The sequence below is a fragment of the Dunckerocampus dactyliophorus genome, chromosome 16 (assembly GCF_027744805.1).
Source record: "Dunckerocampus dactyliophorus isolate RoL2022-P2 chromosome 16, RoL_Ddac_1.1, whole genome shotgun sequence".
NCBI lineage: Eukaryota > Metazoa > Chordata > Actinopteri > Syngnathiformes > Syngnathidae > Dunckerocampus > Dunckerocampus dactyliophorus.
The window spans coordinates 14,873,454-14,889,895 of NC_072834.1; the positions used below are offsets into that span (position 1 = coordinate 14,873,454).

Here is a 16,442-nt window from a genome sequence, read left to right on the forward strand (position 1 = left end):
TAATGATTGCTGTGTTTATTCTAATAATATATAGTCATACTTTTGTTATTGTTCACGTTAGCTAGTAGCGCAGCAGCCTTCTGCTAATTGACGCTGCCAACCAGGGGAGTGGGGGGGGTTGGAGGGTGTCACACTTAAGAAAGATGTGGGCAAAGGTCGTAAAGGTGTCACAGTAAAGCAAATGTGGTTAGCTAGCTAATTGATTGATAACAGCTACATTAGCAGTTGCCTGGCGACCACGGGACAGAATGCTTCCAGCACTTTTTGCCCTGTCCAGTGGCAAAGTGTCCTAAGAAGGCAACGTTTGGCAGTGGGTGCTGGGGGGTTGGTGGGGCGGCATTTCATTTGGCCATAAAGCAAAGTAATTAATGAAGCCAAGAAAACGAGTGAGTGTGCATTGCAATCGCCTTAAAAGGCAGCAAAGTGAAACATTGGTCACAAGATGACACCGTCAAAGTGACATTTTTAGTCCCTGAGCTTGAGTCAGAGTGATGCCTCTTGTCTTTGCATACTTTCTCTGTGTATGTGGGGTTCTGTTGGAGCATAAAACAGTGAGGCGTCCACCATTTCTGCGTCTTTTTGTTCACTGCACACTAGCAATGTACCATACAAGCCTAATTACATGGTACCTTTTTGGGTTCCAAAGAAGTACACAAATGTTCCAGAAACTGTAAAAGTCAAGTGTACAGTAACAATACATCATACCACTAAAAGTACCAAGGACCCTCAAAACCAACAATTCAACAGTGAACTCAAAAGATTTGGAACTTCCTTAAAAAATCCAAACATTTCAAGGTCCAAAAGGCCCAAAACCCAGAACCATAAAGCAAGCAGATGAATATAACACATCCATCCATCCATCCATCCATCCATTTTCTATACCGCTTCATCCTCATTAGGGTCGCGGGGGCATGCTGGAGCCTATCCCAGCTGACTTCGGGCGACAGGCGGGGTACACCCTGGACTGGTCGCCAGCCAGTGGCAGGGCACATATAGACAAACAACCATTTACACTCACATTCATACCTATGGGCAATTTAGAGTCGCCAATTAACCTCACCTGCATGTTTTTGGGAATGTGGGAGGAAGCCGGAGTGCCCGGAGAAAACCCACGCGCACACGGGGAGAACATGCAAACTCCACACAGAAATGCCCAGGGGAGAATCGAACCCAGGTCTTCCCGATCTCCAGGCTGTTCCTGTATTGGCCAACGTGTGGCCCGAATACAACACAAATTCACCTTAATGATTTAAATGTACTTATTTTTTTCCTGTGTTTATTTTCATGAGTGTATCAGGAGGAAAAATTGTGAAAACCAGATACAGTGGAACCTCGGTTTTTGTCATTCATTGGTTCCTCAAGGCTAGACAAACACCACAAAAATATACGAAAAATGCAATTTTATCCATAGGATATAATGTCAATCTAATTCATATTGGTTATTAATATGAACAAAAAACACATTTGATAGGGAATAATTATAGTTTTACATGCGGAAAACAATGTCAAATAATTAGGGGTATTAGGACTGATAATTATCGGGCTGATATGAGGAATTATGGCATGATGCCGATAAATCAGATAACATTAAAAAAGAGCTCAGATGAACGTTTTAAAAAAAAGCTTCAATAAGGCAAGATTACCCAAAACTGTGCTGTAGGTGGGTTAGCGTGAGCAAATAAAACGCTCCTTACGGTGACGTGCCGCAAGCTGTGGTGACTTCTCTTTCCTTCGCTTCAACACATCAAACCTTATCAGCCACCTGAAATGCCAGCATCGCTATGACACCCGGGGCTTGTTCCTACTGCCGCGGCATTCGAAATGTTCAAAAAAGTTTGCCAAAGATGACCCGAGGGCTACAGTGATCTGCGAATTCATCATAGAAAAGATGGCTCTGGATGACCAGCCCTTTACCATCGTTAAAGATACCCACTTTTGTCAGCTTTTAAACCTCTTGGAGCTGTGCTTTGTACTTCTGAGCCACAATTTTTTAACGTGTTGTTAATAGTAGTGATGTCATGATATTTGGTAAGGACAAATCTACTGCTACAGTTTGTCAAAACCAACTTTGTTCGAGTCGTTCTTAACTCTCGGTGGGAACAAACTACAGTTACATCTAAATTAAAAAATAATAAATATAAAATAGATATTGGCTTGAAAATAAATATTGTGCATCCCTAGGAATAATTTTAAGTAAGGAATGGATGGAAGTTGTTGTTGATGCAGACTCCCCGTACATCCCGGTGAGGTTGAATTCAATAGCGTTCACCTTCTGTATCAAAATGCTGGCACTTGCATCTTTTTTTGGTCCCATGGCGGGTTATTTAGCAGTCACACGCAATAAATATGCACCGATAGTGAGTCAGCAACACACAGGGTGCATTGTTCAGCACTCGATTTTGTGGAACCATAGAGTACAGGGCAAATGGACGAGTTTGTTAAGAGCTACAGTATATTGTACAAAAACCGAGGTAAACTTTTACCATAAATTTTCAACGACAAAAGAATCGAAAACCGAGGTTTGACTGTACAACCAGAACTACTGAAATAAAGAATCGCAAAAAACATTATTGTCAAAACCCTGTCCTGTTTTTAAGTTTTATGTATTTGTGTAATTTATATGTGGACTTAGATGGCAATTATATGATATATAACTTAATTCACTTCAAATGTTACTTAAGCATGCATTTAAAGGTTAACAAGCTCAAATCCTTGGAACAGATTATCTATTTATTTCCTAAATCATCATATCTTGCTCAAATGGATTTTTTCAATGTAAACCACAGGTGTAAAACTCAATGAAAGCCAAAATGGGCAATGGACTCACTTATTTATCCATCCATCCATCCATTTTCTATACCGCTTCTCCTCATTAGGGTCGCGGGGGCATGCTGTCACTTATTTATCATTCTTGCTAAATGCACTAGTTCTTTTCATTTTGGGAGAACATGTTGCTTGTCGTGTTTTCTTGCCATTTTTCTATGCAACAAGCAAACATTTTTGTTGCCAAGCCTTTTTCAAATTGCAGTTTTTCCTTCAAAACTACTTATCCAACTTGTTAAAAAAAACGATTACAATATAATGATGTATTTGTTTATACATTCATATTCTTTCACAGTGGTTAGCAAAAGCCAAGAGTGACACCCCTGAAATGCAGATGTAACCCACTCATATCTCTGTCATTTCTTGTCTTTTTTTCCTCACACTTTATTCCATTTTTCTCCTTACTGCATCTCTGTACTCTGATCTCCTCAGAGTAATTAACCTCCAAAATGGTTGTTGCAGTGATGGCTCATGATTCAGATCGTATTTTGTACCATTGGCAAGTGATTTCAAACTAAAAAAGTGACCTTTTCCAGCAGCATAAACATGAATTGACTTAAGGGACACATGTCCATATGAAACAAGATTTTAGAGAAAGCAGGCTGAATGCTGCAGTGGCTGCATTGTTTCATCCAGCAGCCCCCCTCCAACCCAAAGGACCATTTCTTCAAATAATGACACTTTGCTCACTGGGACCAATGTGAGCTTATGCATAGAACACGCTCCCTGCAACACACACACACACACACACACACACGCAACTACTGCAGTGGTGTAAAAATATAAACACATGATTATCTATCTGGTATTCTTTGTCAAAGTTGCACCGGTTGTGCGGAGGAAACCATGTCAACGTGCACTTGTTAAGGTGTGTGGATGTGTGCGCGCTTGTGTGTGTGCATACACTTTGACATGTTTATGCGCATTTTGGCTGTGTGTGTGCGGTGCGTGTGTGGAGAAAAAAGGTGAGTTGGTGGGAGAAAAGCAGCGATGGAGATGAAGGAAAGCACCAACCTTGCAGATGTTGAACATCAGAACTTCGTGCAGGAAAATGCTGGTTTTATTGGGAGGAGAAATATCCTCACGTCTAATGTGGCATCCCTCAGTTGAGTGCGCACCCTGGCGTGCACGCTTCTCTCCTCATCCTCATCCCAAAGCAGAGCTCATGCAGGACGGACTCGAGCACGACTCCCGCGCGGTGTTACTTTGCTGGAGCAGCGCTAAATGCACAGCATGATGATGAAGATGATGATGAGGATGCCCTCCGCAGTCCGCCTGGACACACACACACACACCACTCCAGGTGCGTGTCTCCTCCGCGTGCACGCGTGTGCTCATCCACCTGTTGGCGCGCTCTGCGGACTGAGGAGGAGGAGGAGGAAGACCACAGAGGTTTAAATAGTATCAACAGTCAGACCCACCCCCTCACCCCCCGCACACTTACATTATTATTAATGTATTATCGCTATTAGCCCTATTATAAATTTCAAGTGGACGCCTTGAGATGAATTACAGTATGTAACCTGACTGGTTCGCCCCTGCACACACCTGGGAATCAAACCAGGGTCTCACAGATGAGAGTTGAGCAGTGTTAGCCGACGAGCTAAAAGCCCAAGCTGACATTTTGTCGTCCAGCTCTATGAGGAGCCAGGGAGAGAGGCTTACTCGCACTGCTATCCCTGCTGGCATTTGTTACACATAGAAGTCATTCACGGTCAAGAAGCCCCATCATTGAATGTGTGTTTAAAAAGGGAGCAACCTTATTTGACCTTACATCACAGCTCACCTTGGCCATCTTCAGTCAGAATCAGAATATTTTTTTATTACCATTGTCAGCTTAGGTTACACAAAGTAGGAACTTTTTGCGGTGTGGTGGTGCAACATAAAACAGGCTAATTAAAAAAATAATCATAAGGGCATGCAAAATAAAAACAGTCTAAGTTAAAAAAAATTAAACAATATAACACGGAGAAGATATACGATAAATATACTAAGCTACAAAATGTACATTCCTTTGGGCCCTATATGAAAACTGTTTTATTTTTTTCCCAAATTCCGTTTTTTCCCTTTTCATTTTTTAAATTCCGTTTTTTACCTTTTGCACTTATTTTATCAGCACATTGTGTGCTTTATGGGTAAGTGAATAAAATGTCCATTAGGTACTATAAATGCAAAAATCCTTACTTTTATTGATGCAATACATCGTTGGACAATTTTGCCCAGTGATTGAGAAATGGATGTGGCCTGGTTAACTTTTCTAATGGGATGTCAACCTCTGCACACATTGCTACAAAATCTTCAACAAACTGTAACATGTAGTCACCGATGTAATTCCAGCCGCATTATTGTTTAAACTTTATTTTGTTTACACTGTTTGACAAGATGTGACACACGGTGCTCTTATTTTGAAAACCGGAAATGGGTTGTGTGTTGAGGATGTGTCTTGACAGTTAAGACAAGCTGAGTGCAAGAATAAACGTGCCTCTTGTCTTTTTAGCTCAGAATCTGCACGTTGTTGGCGGGCATTGTAAAACGCTCGCTTACATTAAAGTAGTAAAAGACAACGCGGTGTAAACACTCATCCAGCCTGAGCCGCCCAAACACAGCAGCACTAACATGCTCTGCTAAACCAAGCTAACCCCGCTAGCTTCCATTCACTCTCCATAAGAAAGGAGTTTCCAAGTTTTTCGGCGCCGTTTTGACACGTATAGCTCGGGAGAGGACTGGTTGGTGTTTGTGATAAGATTCCACCACGATTGAGTGGTCCGGCGGGGAAATACTTCCTCACACGAACGCTCCTTCTCCTCACAATAGCGTCATTTCATTCACATTACAGTATGTCACTTTCCGCGAGATTCCGCGTTCAACAGTAAATTCAGTTTTTATTGTCCACTTCCTCAATTCAGTTTTCACAGAAATCATAGGGCCCTAATTCCTGCATAACAACAAAACAGAGTAACGTGAACTTGTGTATGTATGTATGAGTTGATAGCAGTGTTATTTGGTGTTCATAAGTCTGATGGCAGAAGGGAAAAAGCTGTTTTTGTGGTGGGTTTACTCCGAATGGAGCGTAGCCTCCTGCCTGAAGGGAGCGGGACGAACAGATGAACAGTGTCTAGAGCAGGGGTCACCAACGTTGTTCCTTGTGAGAGCTACTTTTACAAAATGAAAATGGCCAATGGCTGTGACTCTCCTGAAGTCGATAATCTTTTCCACATTCAGCATTCAGCATTCAGCTGTTGCGGCTGCACCAGGACACCACTCTGTCCACCTCCCTCCTGTAGGTGGACTCATCACTGTCCAAGATGAGGCCGATGAGGGTGATATCGTCCGCAAACTTAATCAGTTTTACAGACTGATGGCTGGAGGTGCAGCAGTTGGTGTAAAGGGAGAAGAGCAAGGGGGAGAATGCACAGCCCTGGGGGGATCGGTGTTCATAGTCACAGTATCCGAGACAGTCTTCCCCAGCCACACATGCTGCCTCCGGTCCATCAGGAAGTCAGTAATCCACGTGCAGATGGAATTGGGCATGTTGAGCTGGCAGACCTTGTCCTGGAGCAGAGTAGGGAGGATGATGTTGAAGGCCAAGCTGAAGTCCACAAACAAGATCCTGACATAGGTTCCTGGGGAGTCCAGATGTTGCAGGATGAAGTGGAGGGCCAGGTTGACTGCATCATTTACAGACTTGTTGGCTCTGTGGGCAAACTGTAGCGGGTCCAGTAGGGGGGGCGGTGATGGTTTTGAGGTGGGGAAGGACCAGGCACTCCAAAGACTTCATGATTACAAATGTCAGCGCTACAGGTCTGTAGTCATTAAGTCCTGTGAGCCGTGACTTCTTGGGGACAGGAAAGATGATGGAGGATTTGAAGAAAGTTGGCACATGGCATGACTGCAGAGAGGTGTTAAGACATGAAGACAGGAGTTAGCTCGTCGGCACAGTGTCTCAGGGTGGAGGGGGAGATACCGTCAGACCCGGGGGCTTGCGGGGGTTCAGTCGTTTGAATTGTTTGTGTCTATCCTGCTTGTGGATGAGAAGAGCTGGACGGTTGAAGGGGGGTCAGTACTGATCTCTGATGAAGTGACCTCTGTGGTGTGGGGGGGCCGGAGGAGGTGTTGGAGTCCTTAATGATGGGATGAGTGAAGATGTTGGTGGGAGCAGGAGTATCTGCAGAGGTGCGAATGGCTGCTGGGCCTTCCTTCCTTCAAAAATATATGGATTTTCTTGACTTTACATTGTACATGTATATTAGGCCTGCACACACTTTTTCAGCCTGCACATTACAAGTCAAAATGATGTACCTCTTGCTATTAAACAGGCAAATATATATAAAATCTAACTAGTAAACTTTGAAACTACTATACTAAATACTTACAAAATACTAGTACCTGTGAATATTCTCATTCATCCAGGTCATCTGTATTCTTAGGCATTCAATTGAATGCAACTGGACTGTTGTCTAAGAAGACGTTTCTCATCCGAGCAGGCACCATCAGTTCATGCTCAAGGACTAGGTGGGACACACACCAGTCAGACGAGACAGTACGGCTCTACTCTGAGAGCCTGGTCCAAGATCCAGTCTATTTATCCTCTAAAGGAGGAGGCAGGTCCAGACAGGAATGGTTGGCTTTTTTCTGGTGTCATGATCGTTAGGATACAATGGAGTGGGGCCTCTGCCCGCCAACAATGGTTGTTTGGGTGGTAACACCTTCGTTAGCATCTCATTCAGATATAATGTTGGTCATGGACACATCTGAAATCAAGGTGGCTGCACCTTGTTTATTTGTTAGAGGCTAAATGACAGAATCTTTTAGGAAGGGATGAATACTTATGATTAGTATTTTACATTCACAGTTTCATAGTTTACAGGTAATCAAGATAGTTGATATCATTCAATAATTGACAATTCAATTCAATATGACTGTAAAGATAATTACACATAATTCCTCAATAGTTGTGTACATAACATGAGTAGTACGTCAGTCAAAATGGCTATGTAGCGTACAACATACAGTTCATGTATTACATAAAGTTAGCATTTGCTATCAAACATCAGAGATGAAAAAGAAAATGTTTATGCAAAAGACAATGCAGCCGATGTCAAGCAACACATTAAAAAGGTTTAAGCAAACGGCATATTTCCAAATTAATCATTAAATAATAGTTTCACAAACAAAAGTGTAGAAAACACACACAGCCATAGTGGAGTTCAGAGTTTCCCATTGAAAATGTGAGGGTTGATAGGTATGATAGGACTGTTGCTCTAACCTCAAATGTAATGTCTGAAGAAGATCAGTGGCCTTAGGGACATGGGAAATGTCCTCATCTGTGTTTTTAAATCATTGAAAGTCAATAGTGTTCTTTTTCTGTCATAGGGAACCTTCGACCTTGGCTACATTGACCAGACATTCTTCAAAATCTATAGGATTGTTGCTTATACTATAGGTGCAAGCCAGTCATCCCCAAAAGTATGGAGAAGATTCAAGGCATCCAAAGTAGACAGTGTTCTTGCCCTGACAATTTATGGTTATGGTTATGGTTTAATTTATTTCGAACATGCATACAGCATACATTGAATGCTTCATGTTACAAGTCTCAGTTTCACATGTCCAAAAGGGAGCAGGAAGAAGCAGAGCTTATTTAATCCTCCCCCCTCTTCATATCACATCAATTGCTAATACATACATACTGTATGTATACACACATACTTACATATATACTTTTTTCCTTTCCCTTTCCCTTTCCCTTTTCCTTTTCTTTCTATTTATCCGTTCCTTCCTTTTCCTTTCCCCTGTGGATGATAGTTGTATATGAAGTCAAATGTTTCTTTGCTATTTAATGCAGATTCGCAATTGCTCCCATTATTTGTGGTAGAGTAATCTCTGGTGTCTTGCAAAAATCGTCACATTCTGGAGTTGTTTTTTTTATCCAAGTCTTTATCCAAGTGTTTGTGTCATCTTCTTGAGAATGTCTTCGTCTTAGAATTGTTTTTTTATCCAAGTCCTCTACAAATCCTAGAGTTGTTTTTTTTTTTAAATCAGGAAATCCAGATCCAGTATCATTTTGCTTTGTGTTTGGCATTGTTGCTAGGCAACCTCTTTGAACTTTAGCAGTTCACTAATTAGCTTGACTTGCTAGCAGGTATCGACACTTGTAACTAGTTTATTTCAAGGAATCTGTACCTCTCGCCTATCCAAGTTAAAGTTGGGGAATTCAGCAAGCAGTGCTGATCTTGTGCTCATGAAGTGTAGTCAGGAAAGCACCAAAATAGTTCAAATTTCCAATATCTTCAACAGAGCTCCTGCCATACACGTCCTTCCCAGTCAAGGAAAAAAAAAAAAGCTGACTTAGTGATTTTTACAAAATGCAAAGCGGCAATAAAAAAAACAAGCTGCGGGCTGAAAGTGGCCCCTGGGTTACACTCTAGACACCCCTGGTTTACAGCAACGATGCAGACAAGTGCAAGAGTAAATTTAGGGTATTTCACCGGGAAGGCCAAGTGTTCCCAAACAGGAGACTTTAACAATGGAAGAGAGTGTTCTAGCTCTGGATTCTCTTTGGCACTGTCTCTCGTCGAATGTAGCGACAGTGTCATAGCAAATATTCTGTATCGCAAAAATGTAATTACATCAGCATTTTCCACTTTTTATCGCCCTTTTGCTATTTGCTGTTGCTTGCGTTAGTTTTGGGGTAATTGTATGTGTAGTATGTGCCATGTAGTATGTACCACTAAAAACATTTTGAACAACTCTGGACACCCAAGGATTTGATTTCACTTTTGACCCACTTTACCTCAGCCATGTTGTCTGACAGATCATTGCAAATCAACAGGGTTCTTGATCCCATTCAATCCCATTGGGAGTCATTTCCTGTGTCATGTACACAAACGTCCGAGTCACTCTTTTAGTGGCCGCTTTTTGTTAACAATTCATCCTCGTGATGCGTTCACTGCCGCCTGCCATGTTTACAGTCTGCACGCCATGTTTGTGTGGAAGGAATGGAGGTTAGGAAGATCTCATCACCACGAAATGCATTCATGGCTTCTTGCTTTCACTTCATCGTGACGGAAAAACAGCAGGTTTCTTTCGCTTTCCCAACCTCGCGATGTAAGTTGTTCCAATAGCTGGAGACATAAAGTGAAGTACTTGCTGAGAATGGATCTCAATTCATCACGGTGACCCCTCAGTAAATCATGATAGGAGCAAAGGCTGTCTCATGTGAAGATCAATGATGATTCCATCAGAGGGATGCTGCAAACATGCAAAAAGGAGGAAAATTAATCATGTTGGGGAGGCAGGAGAAGTCATTTGTAAAGCAGACAGAAGATGCTGTAAGCAGTCAATCACTGGCATGATGATCAATAGCCAATCAAGGCCAGCTACTGTATCAATAAGTGTGGGCTTTATACAAGCAGCTTTACATTCAGTGGCCTCCCTCATGGGAGCTACGTATTTGCATCCTCTGCGATGCAATGCACTGCAAGCGTGTGTGTGTGGCTGCAAGGAGAAGAAAAACATTATTGATTCTAAAAATAGGCCTGAAGCTAATTCTTCTACCATAAAAGGCGATTGATCGCAGCGGACGTTTAAACAAGGCCCCCAGCAGATGACTTGCAGCGATTTCAAAAGCAGGACAGTGCTGACCCTCGTTCAATGAAGGAGGCGTCAAAACAAGCACTTTCAAACTGGTCTTCAATGGAGGGAGGGGGGAATTTCCACGGAATGGCCGTTCGTCAGGAATGCACTAAGGCGTCCAAACACCAGAGAATTTCTACAGAAGACGTCCTCTTGTCCCAGCTTGGCAATGGCTGATTGTCATTTCAAAAGCAGCCTCTTGGGTAACACAACAGTGACCTCATAAAGCTGTTGAGCTCTGTTTTCTTGTTGAAAAGTCCACACACAGACGACAAAATTCACCGAGGATGGACCTTTGCTCCCCCCGGCCTCTAATGTTGGGATATTCTTGGATCGTGTCTTGACATAATAAAATAAAGTTTGGAGAATATCAGTACATAAGTGGGCCCACGAGAGCAGCCTTTGACCCCAGCTGCCTCAATAGTGTTTATTCAAAGTCAGTAGGGTTCCTGAAAGAAACCTGAAAGTTCAATGAGGATAAACTTGTACCGATTTGACTGAAGCCACCATGGCCATTTCATGATGGATATCAATAGGGTTCTTGTGTTTTACATGGTAACCTTTGACCCCACCTTGAATATCAAAGTCGACAAAGCTAGACAACCCTTTGAACCCTTTGTTTGAAAAAAAAATAACCTTTGATGTTGCTCGCCAGGAGACCAAATCTATCAGTAAAAATATATATTATATTAATTATATATTAATTATAAAATATATAATTATTAAAAAATGTATAGAAAAAAATTCTTATTTTATTCTTTATTTTATTTCATTATTGATATATATAATATAGTTTTTTTAATACATTGTTTTTTTTAATATATTTTTAATTTCAATTATTTTTCCCCAACCTAATTTTTCATAAATGACAACTCTATTTTGTTTTGTTTGTTTCTCATAACATTACAATTTATAAAAAATATCTTTAATATTTCGACTCAATGGTACTAAAATTACATTATTTTTTTCTCATATTATGAGTTTTTCTCTTAAAATTGTGACTTTTTTCTTGTTAGAATAAGACTTTTTTCTCTTAATCTTTTGACTTTATTCACATAATATTATATATTTGTCCACAGCCTAATTTTCCAAAAATTACAACTTTATTTGTTGTTTTATTTGTTTTTCATAATATTCGATAATATTGTCACATATATATTTCATACTTACAATAACGTTTTTTAATGTAATATTTCAACTTTATGCTACTAAAATTACGTTATTTTCCTCATAATATTATGCTACATTAATTGAGATATGAGACATGACTTTTTCTCATTAGATTACAACTTTTTTCTCTCAATATTTTGACTTTATTCTTGTAAAATTTTTCCATTTTTGCTGTTTTTGTGTGTGTTTGTTTTCTTTTTAAGTATTGTATTTTTAGAATGTGCTGCGGGCTAATAAAAAAACACCCCAAGTTTTTAATATTTTGATAATGATGAGAAAGTGGACAGGAAACTGTCCCTGTTTTTGACCAAATGATCATTCATTAAGAACAACACAAAGCATCAACAGAGCCAATGTTGTAATAGCGGTGAAGAGCAAACTGGTCAGCCAGCATTGATGAGCAAACAAAAGTACGACACGTGCAACATGCATGACTTTCACACCGACAACTAAGTAGCCATCCCGACATTCTAAAGCGCATGTAGAGGTAGATAAAGCTGCTGGATGCTGACGACTCAAATACTGCGACTGTCAAAAAAAGACATCAGGTGACGGGATGGGTAAGGTGGTAGAGTGGTCGTCTCACAACCTGAAGGTTGCAGGTTCGATCCTCCGTCCTTCCGTGATCGTGTCAAAGTGTTGTGCAAGATACTGAACCCCCAGTTGCTCCTGATGCTGCATTATCAGTTGGTGAATGTGCTAGTAGTGTTAAAGCGCTTTGAGTGCCTTGGAAGTGGAAAAGCGCTATTCAAGTGAAAGACCATCTACCATCAGGTGGTTGCCTACAACCTACACATTCAATCTCAATGTGTTTTTTTGTCAACCCTATTGGAGCATTTACTGTATTTATGTATGTTGTATGTATAGCAACAACAACACATGCAGGTTTGCAGAGGAGTAATCATGTAAAAGAAATCCCATATGTGCGGATGTCATCTTTGGTCCCACTCGTCTCATCTTGATTAACAGGTTAGTGAAAATGACCAGGGTTCTTGTTCGAATTAAAGTTAGGCTTGTTTTCTGTCTCCCACTGACTGCTGAGCATTAATTGGATGTGCAGATATGTGTGTCTGTGTGTAAGTGTGTGTGTGTGTGCGTCCTTGTTTTTTTGGGGGCCGGGGGGTCTTATCTCCCCTCCACACTCTCACAGCCGCAGGTTGAAGCCATTTGTGTTGCAAAGAGTTGACTCTGTTCCCCCGACATTATCTAAAGCTCAGAAAGGTTTTCTTATCGCCATGGTAACGTGTCATCTTGTCCCCGGCTTTGGGAGAATAATTAGCCCCTCCTCCCTCCTCCCTCCTCCCTGCCTTATTCCCATGAAGTTACAGTAGATGCACTGCACCTTATCAACATTATAGAAACACGTGTTTGTATGATCTCTCGCTTGCTACACCCTGATAGCGGTGATGGTGCTGGTATGGGGTGAAGGGCTGCAGTTTAGACATCGATTAGTCATAGGCGCCCTGTGATGCTACGAGCTAATTCAAATTGATCAGTCTCAGGAGATGCAGCGGCTCGGGCAAAGCCCACCACATTTTGGAGAAGAAGTACATGCTTAAGTAACAAGGACCCCACGGGGACACTCACCTCTGAGGAAGAAAACTAATATATGTTGTTAGCTTGGCACATACAGCCATCCCTTGCCACTTTGCAGTTCAAATTTCACAGTTCCATGTTGTTTCATGGTTGATCATGGCCTATTATTAGTCACAAAATGCATATTTAAGCTAGTTTTACGTATTCCTGGCCTAAATTAAACATTTTCAAGTATAAATATGGCTAAATGAACAAAAATACAATTATAAGGCATTCAGAAGGCGTCAATAGGTGTCAGTAATGTTACATTGATGAGACAATAGCCACTGCAGGAAGTATGCTGTCCAGAAAAAAACAAACTTTCCCAGGGCTAAGGTGTGAGTCAATGTTATGTTTTATTTAACTGATTAACCACAGTAAAGGATGGATTATTGTATTGAAACACACACACACACTGTCAGCTTTACCCTGTCAGGTGTGGCCACAGCGAGTCAATCGCATGACTAGTTTTAGCTTAGCTTTTACACCGCATGCCCTTCCTGACGTAACCCTGGCAGGGAATCAGAAAGCATGAAAGGCAGAAGCATGTACCGTTGCACCACCAGCGATTGCTTTTAGCACCTTTCAAACTGTATCAAAGGGGCCCACCCCGCATCCTTTACTTTTTCTGTATACGGCCCTCGCTGGAAAAACTTTGGACACCCCTACTACAGGGGCTCCCAGGTGCACCAAATAAGGCACCAAAGAATTCAACACAGAAGATCAAGGCCAACCAGTCAACAACAAAGAAGGACAAGCTTCTTCTTGTTTGTTTTCTTCTTGCCATTCAGGAAGTGACCATTCTCAGTCCACCAATTAACACACTGCACCGTGCCTAGCTCCACCCCCATTAGGTACCCCACCCACAGTGCTTGGTACCCCAACAGAGAGTGCCAAAAAGCATTAGGGGACAGCTCAGTTACTTTTGTACCCTTGAACTAGATCCAAATTCTACGGCTTCTTTTCATACGGTTTGAGTTAGCTCTTGGTCCCTTTTTTTGTCCAGTCCGGCCATTAGGGCAGATAGTATTGTTGATCTAAATGCCCTCAACAGATTTGCTCTGCCAGGGAAAAGTGTGAGATACACTTCCCCTGTTATACAGAATTTATTTAACTTTGATGTTTTGTTGTTATGCAAATTTGGAGCGGCCGGACCGGAGCAGGAGGAGATAGAGAAGAATAGAAAAGAAAACAGAGGGGGGAGTGCGGGGACAAGAGGGGGACAAAATAATATCAACAACCACAATGATAATACTGCATTGAAACAGTCATACATATTAGTACTAATAGTAGTAATGAAATTATGAACTAGGATAGTGATCAGAATGACAATAACTGTAATGCACACAATTGTAATAACTATAATCATATTGCCGAAATCACCGTCACTGTAATAAAACCAACAACATAATAACACCCTGGTTAACTCAGTGAGATATGTGGGGAAGTACGTATGTACTGTGGGTGTGTATATGTATGTGTGTACAGGTATCTCTGTATGTGTACAAGTCTTCATGTATATAAATGTGCGCTAATGATTGAGTGTGTAATTGAGAATGCATGAAAGGAGAGGGACTGCCTCCCGCCACCCAGCTCTTGGTCACTTTTCTAGAGAGTAACAATGGTGCACGTATATCAGCTGCTTCAAAATCACTCTTTTCCCTCCAACAACCACAATGATGTACTTTTTAAGAGTGTGCAGGTCCTGAGTTTGTTAATCCACGCCAAGTGCAGCATCAATATTGCAATCAGTCAACATGTCGTCTTCTTTTTCCCACAGTCAAACAACACCTCAATCCTGTAAAAAAAACGCAACTCAGAGCAGCTTTGATTCTTTGTTAGTCTTCTGTCTGCTGTATGGAACATAAAGAGCTATTCTATTCCAAAAGAACAAAATGTCTACAAAGGCTTGTTGAAGACCACCACTGAAGAGACCTGTTAAGAACACTGAAACACACAAGCAGTGTTCCTTCAAATCTTAAAAATCTTAACCTTAACAGCTTCAAAGACTAAATAGTATTTGCTGTAACTCAACCATTTGGTTATTGTCTCTGTGGTTCATCCAGGAAGTTCTTATATTGTTCAATAACATGTAATTAAGCATCTAATGAGATCCAAAAGAAGAGCTGGATCCTTCTTATATCTACATAACAAGCTTCTTTTCAAGACATGGCCATCTCCTGGATATAGTTTGGCCTCCAATGCAAGCAGGCTGTAAAAACCACAAATTGAAAGTTAAAAAGTGCCTCTTTGGTTCATATACAGAATTTTATGAAAACTAACTAGAATGGAATACGCTTACAATAAGGTTGTACAATCCGAAAAAAATATTCCTTTAAAGTCAAAACCCCAGCATACCTCACGAGACCCTAGGCCTGCCTTTTGCTTTTTATTTAGCCTTTTGTGGCTATTAACTATTCAGAAAGATTGGTTACTGAGGACACTAACTACTGAAAATTCCGGAGTGTAAGCCGCACCCACTAAATTTAAAGGAAAAAACAGGTTTGTACATACAGTGGTGTGAAAAGTGTTTGCCCCTTCCTGATTTCTTTTTTTTTTTTTTGGCACACTTAAATGTTTCAGATCATCAAACAAATTTAAATATTAGTCAATAATAACACAACTGAATACAAAATGCAGTTTCTAAATGAAACTTGTTATTATTAAGGGAGAAAAAAATACAAACCTACTTGGCCTTGTGTGAAAAAGTGATTGTCCCCCCACCAAAAAAACATAACTGTGGTTTATCACACCTGAGTTCAAGTGGGAAAGGTTATAAAGCCATTTCTAAAGCTTTGGGACTCCAGCAAACCACAGTGAGAGCCATTATCTACAAGTCGCAAAAACATGAAACAGTGGTGAACCTTTCCCAACCAAAATTACCCCAACAGCGCAGTGGCAACTCATCCAATAGGTCACAAACGATCCCACAACAACATCCAAACACTGCAAGCCTCACTTGCCTCAGTTAAGGTCAGTGTTCATGACTTTTTCATAAGAAAGACACTGAGCAAAACCGGCCTGCATGGCAGAGTTCCAAGACGAAAACCACTGCTGAACAAACAGAACATTAAGGCTCCTCTCAATTTTGCCAGAAAACATCTTGATGATCCCCAAGACCTTTGGGAATATACTCTGTGGTCTGACGAGACAAAAGTTTAACTTTTTGGAAGGTGTGTGACACATTATATCTGGCGAAAAAGAACATCATACCAACAGTAGAATATGGTGGTGGTAGTGTG

The 16,442-nt window shown here is 41.1% G+C and overlaps 1 protein-coding gene across 2 annotated transcripts in view; it reads right to left on the reverse strand.

The window, feature by feature from the left end:
• Window positions 1–4,357, reverse strand: part of LOC129169293 (short transient receptor potential channel 4-like) — a 29,534-nt gene extending 25,177 nt beyond the window's left edge. The window contains exons 1-2 of one of the 2 annotated variants that reach the window (XM_054755586.1): window positions 4,268–4,357; window positions 3,838–4,185 (exon numbers count right to left, since the gene is read on the reverse strand). In XM_054755586.1, the coding sequence (XP_054611561.1) occupies window positions 3,838–3,855 (18 nt within the window). In that variant the 5' untranslated portion in view covers window positions 3,856–4,185; window positions 4,268–4,357. The remainder of the gene's footprint in view (window positions 1–3,837; window positions 4,186–4,267) is intronic. The other variant, XM_054755585.1, reaches the window with a different exon arrangement.
• Between the last annotated feature and the right edge of the window lie 12,085 nt (window positions 4,358–16,442).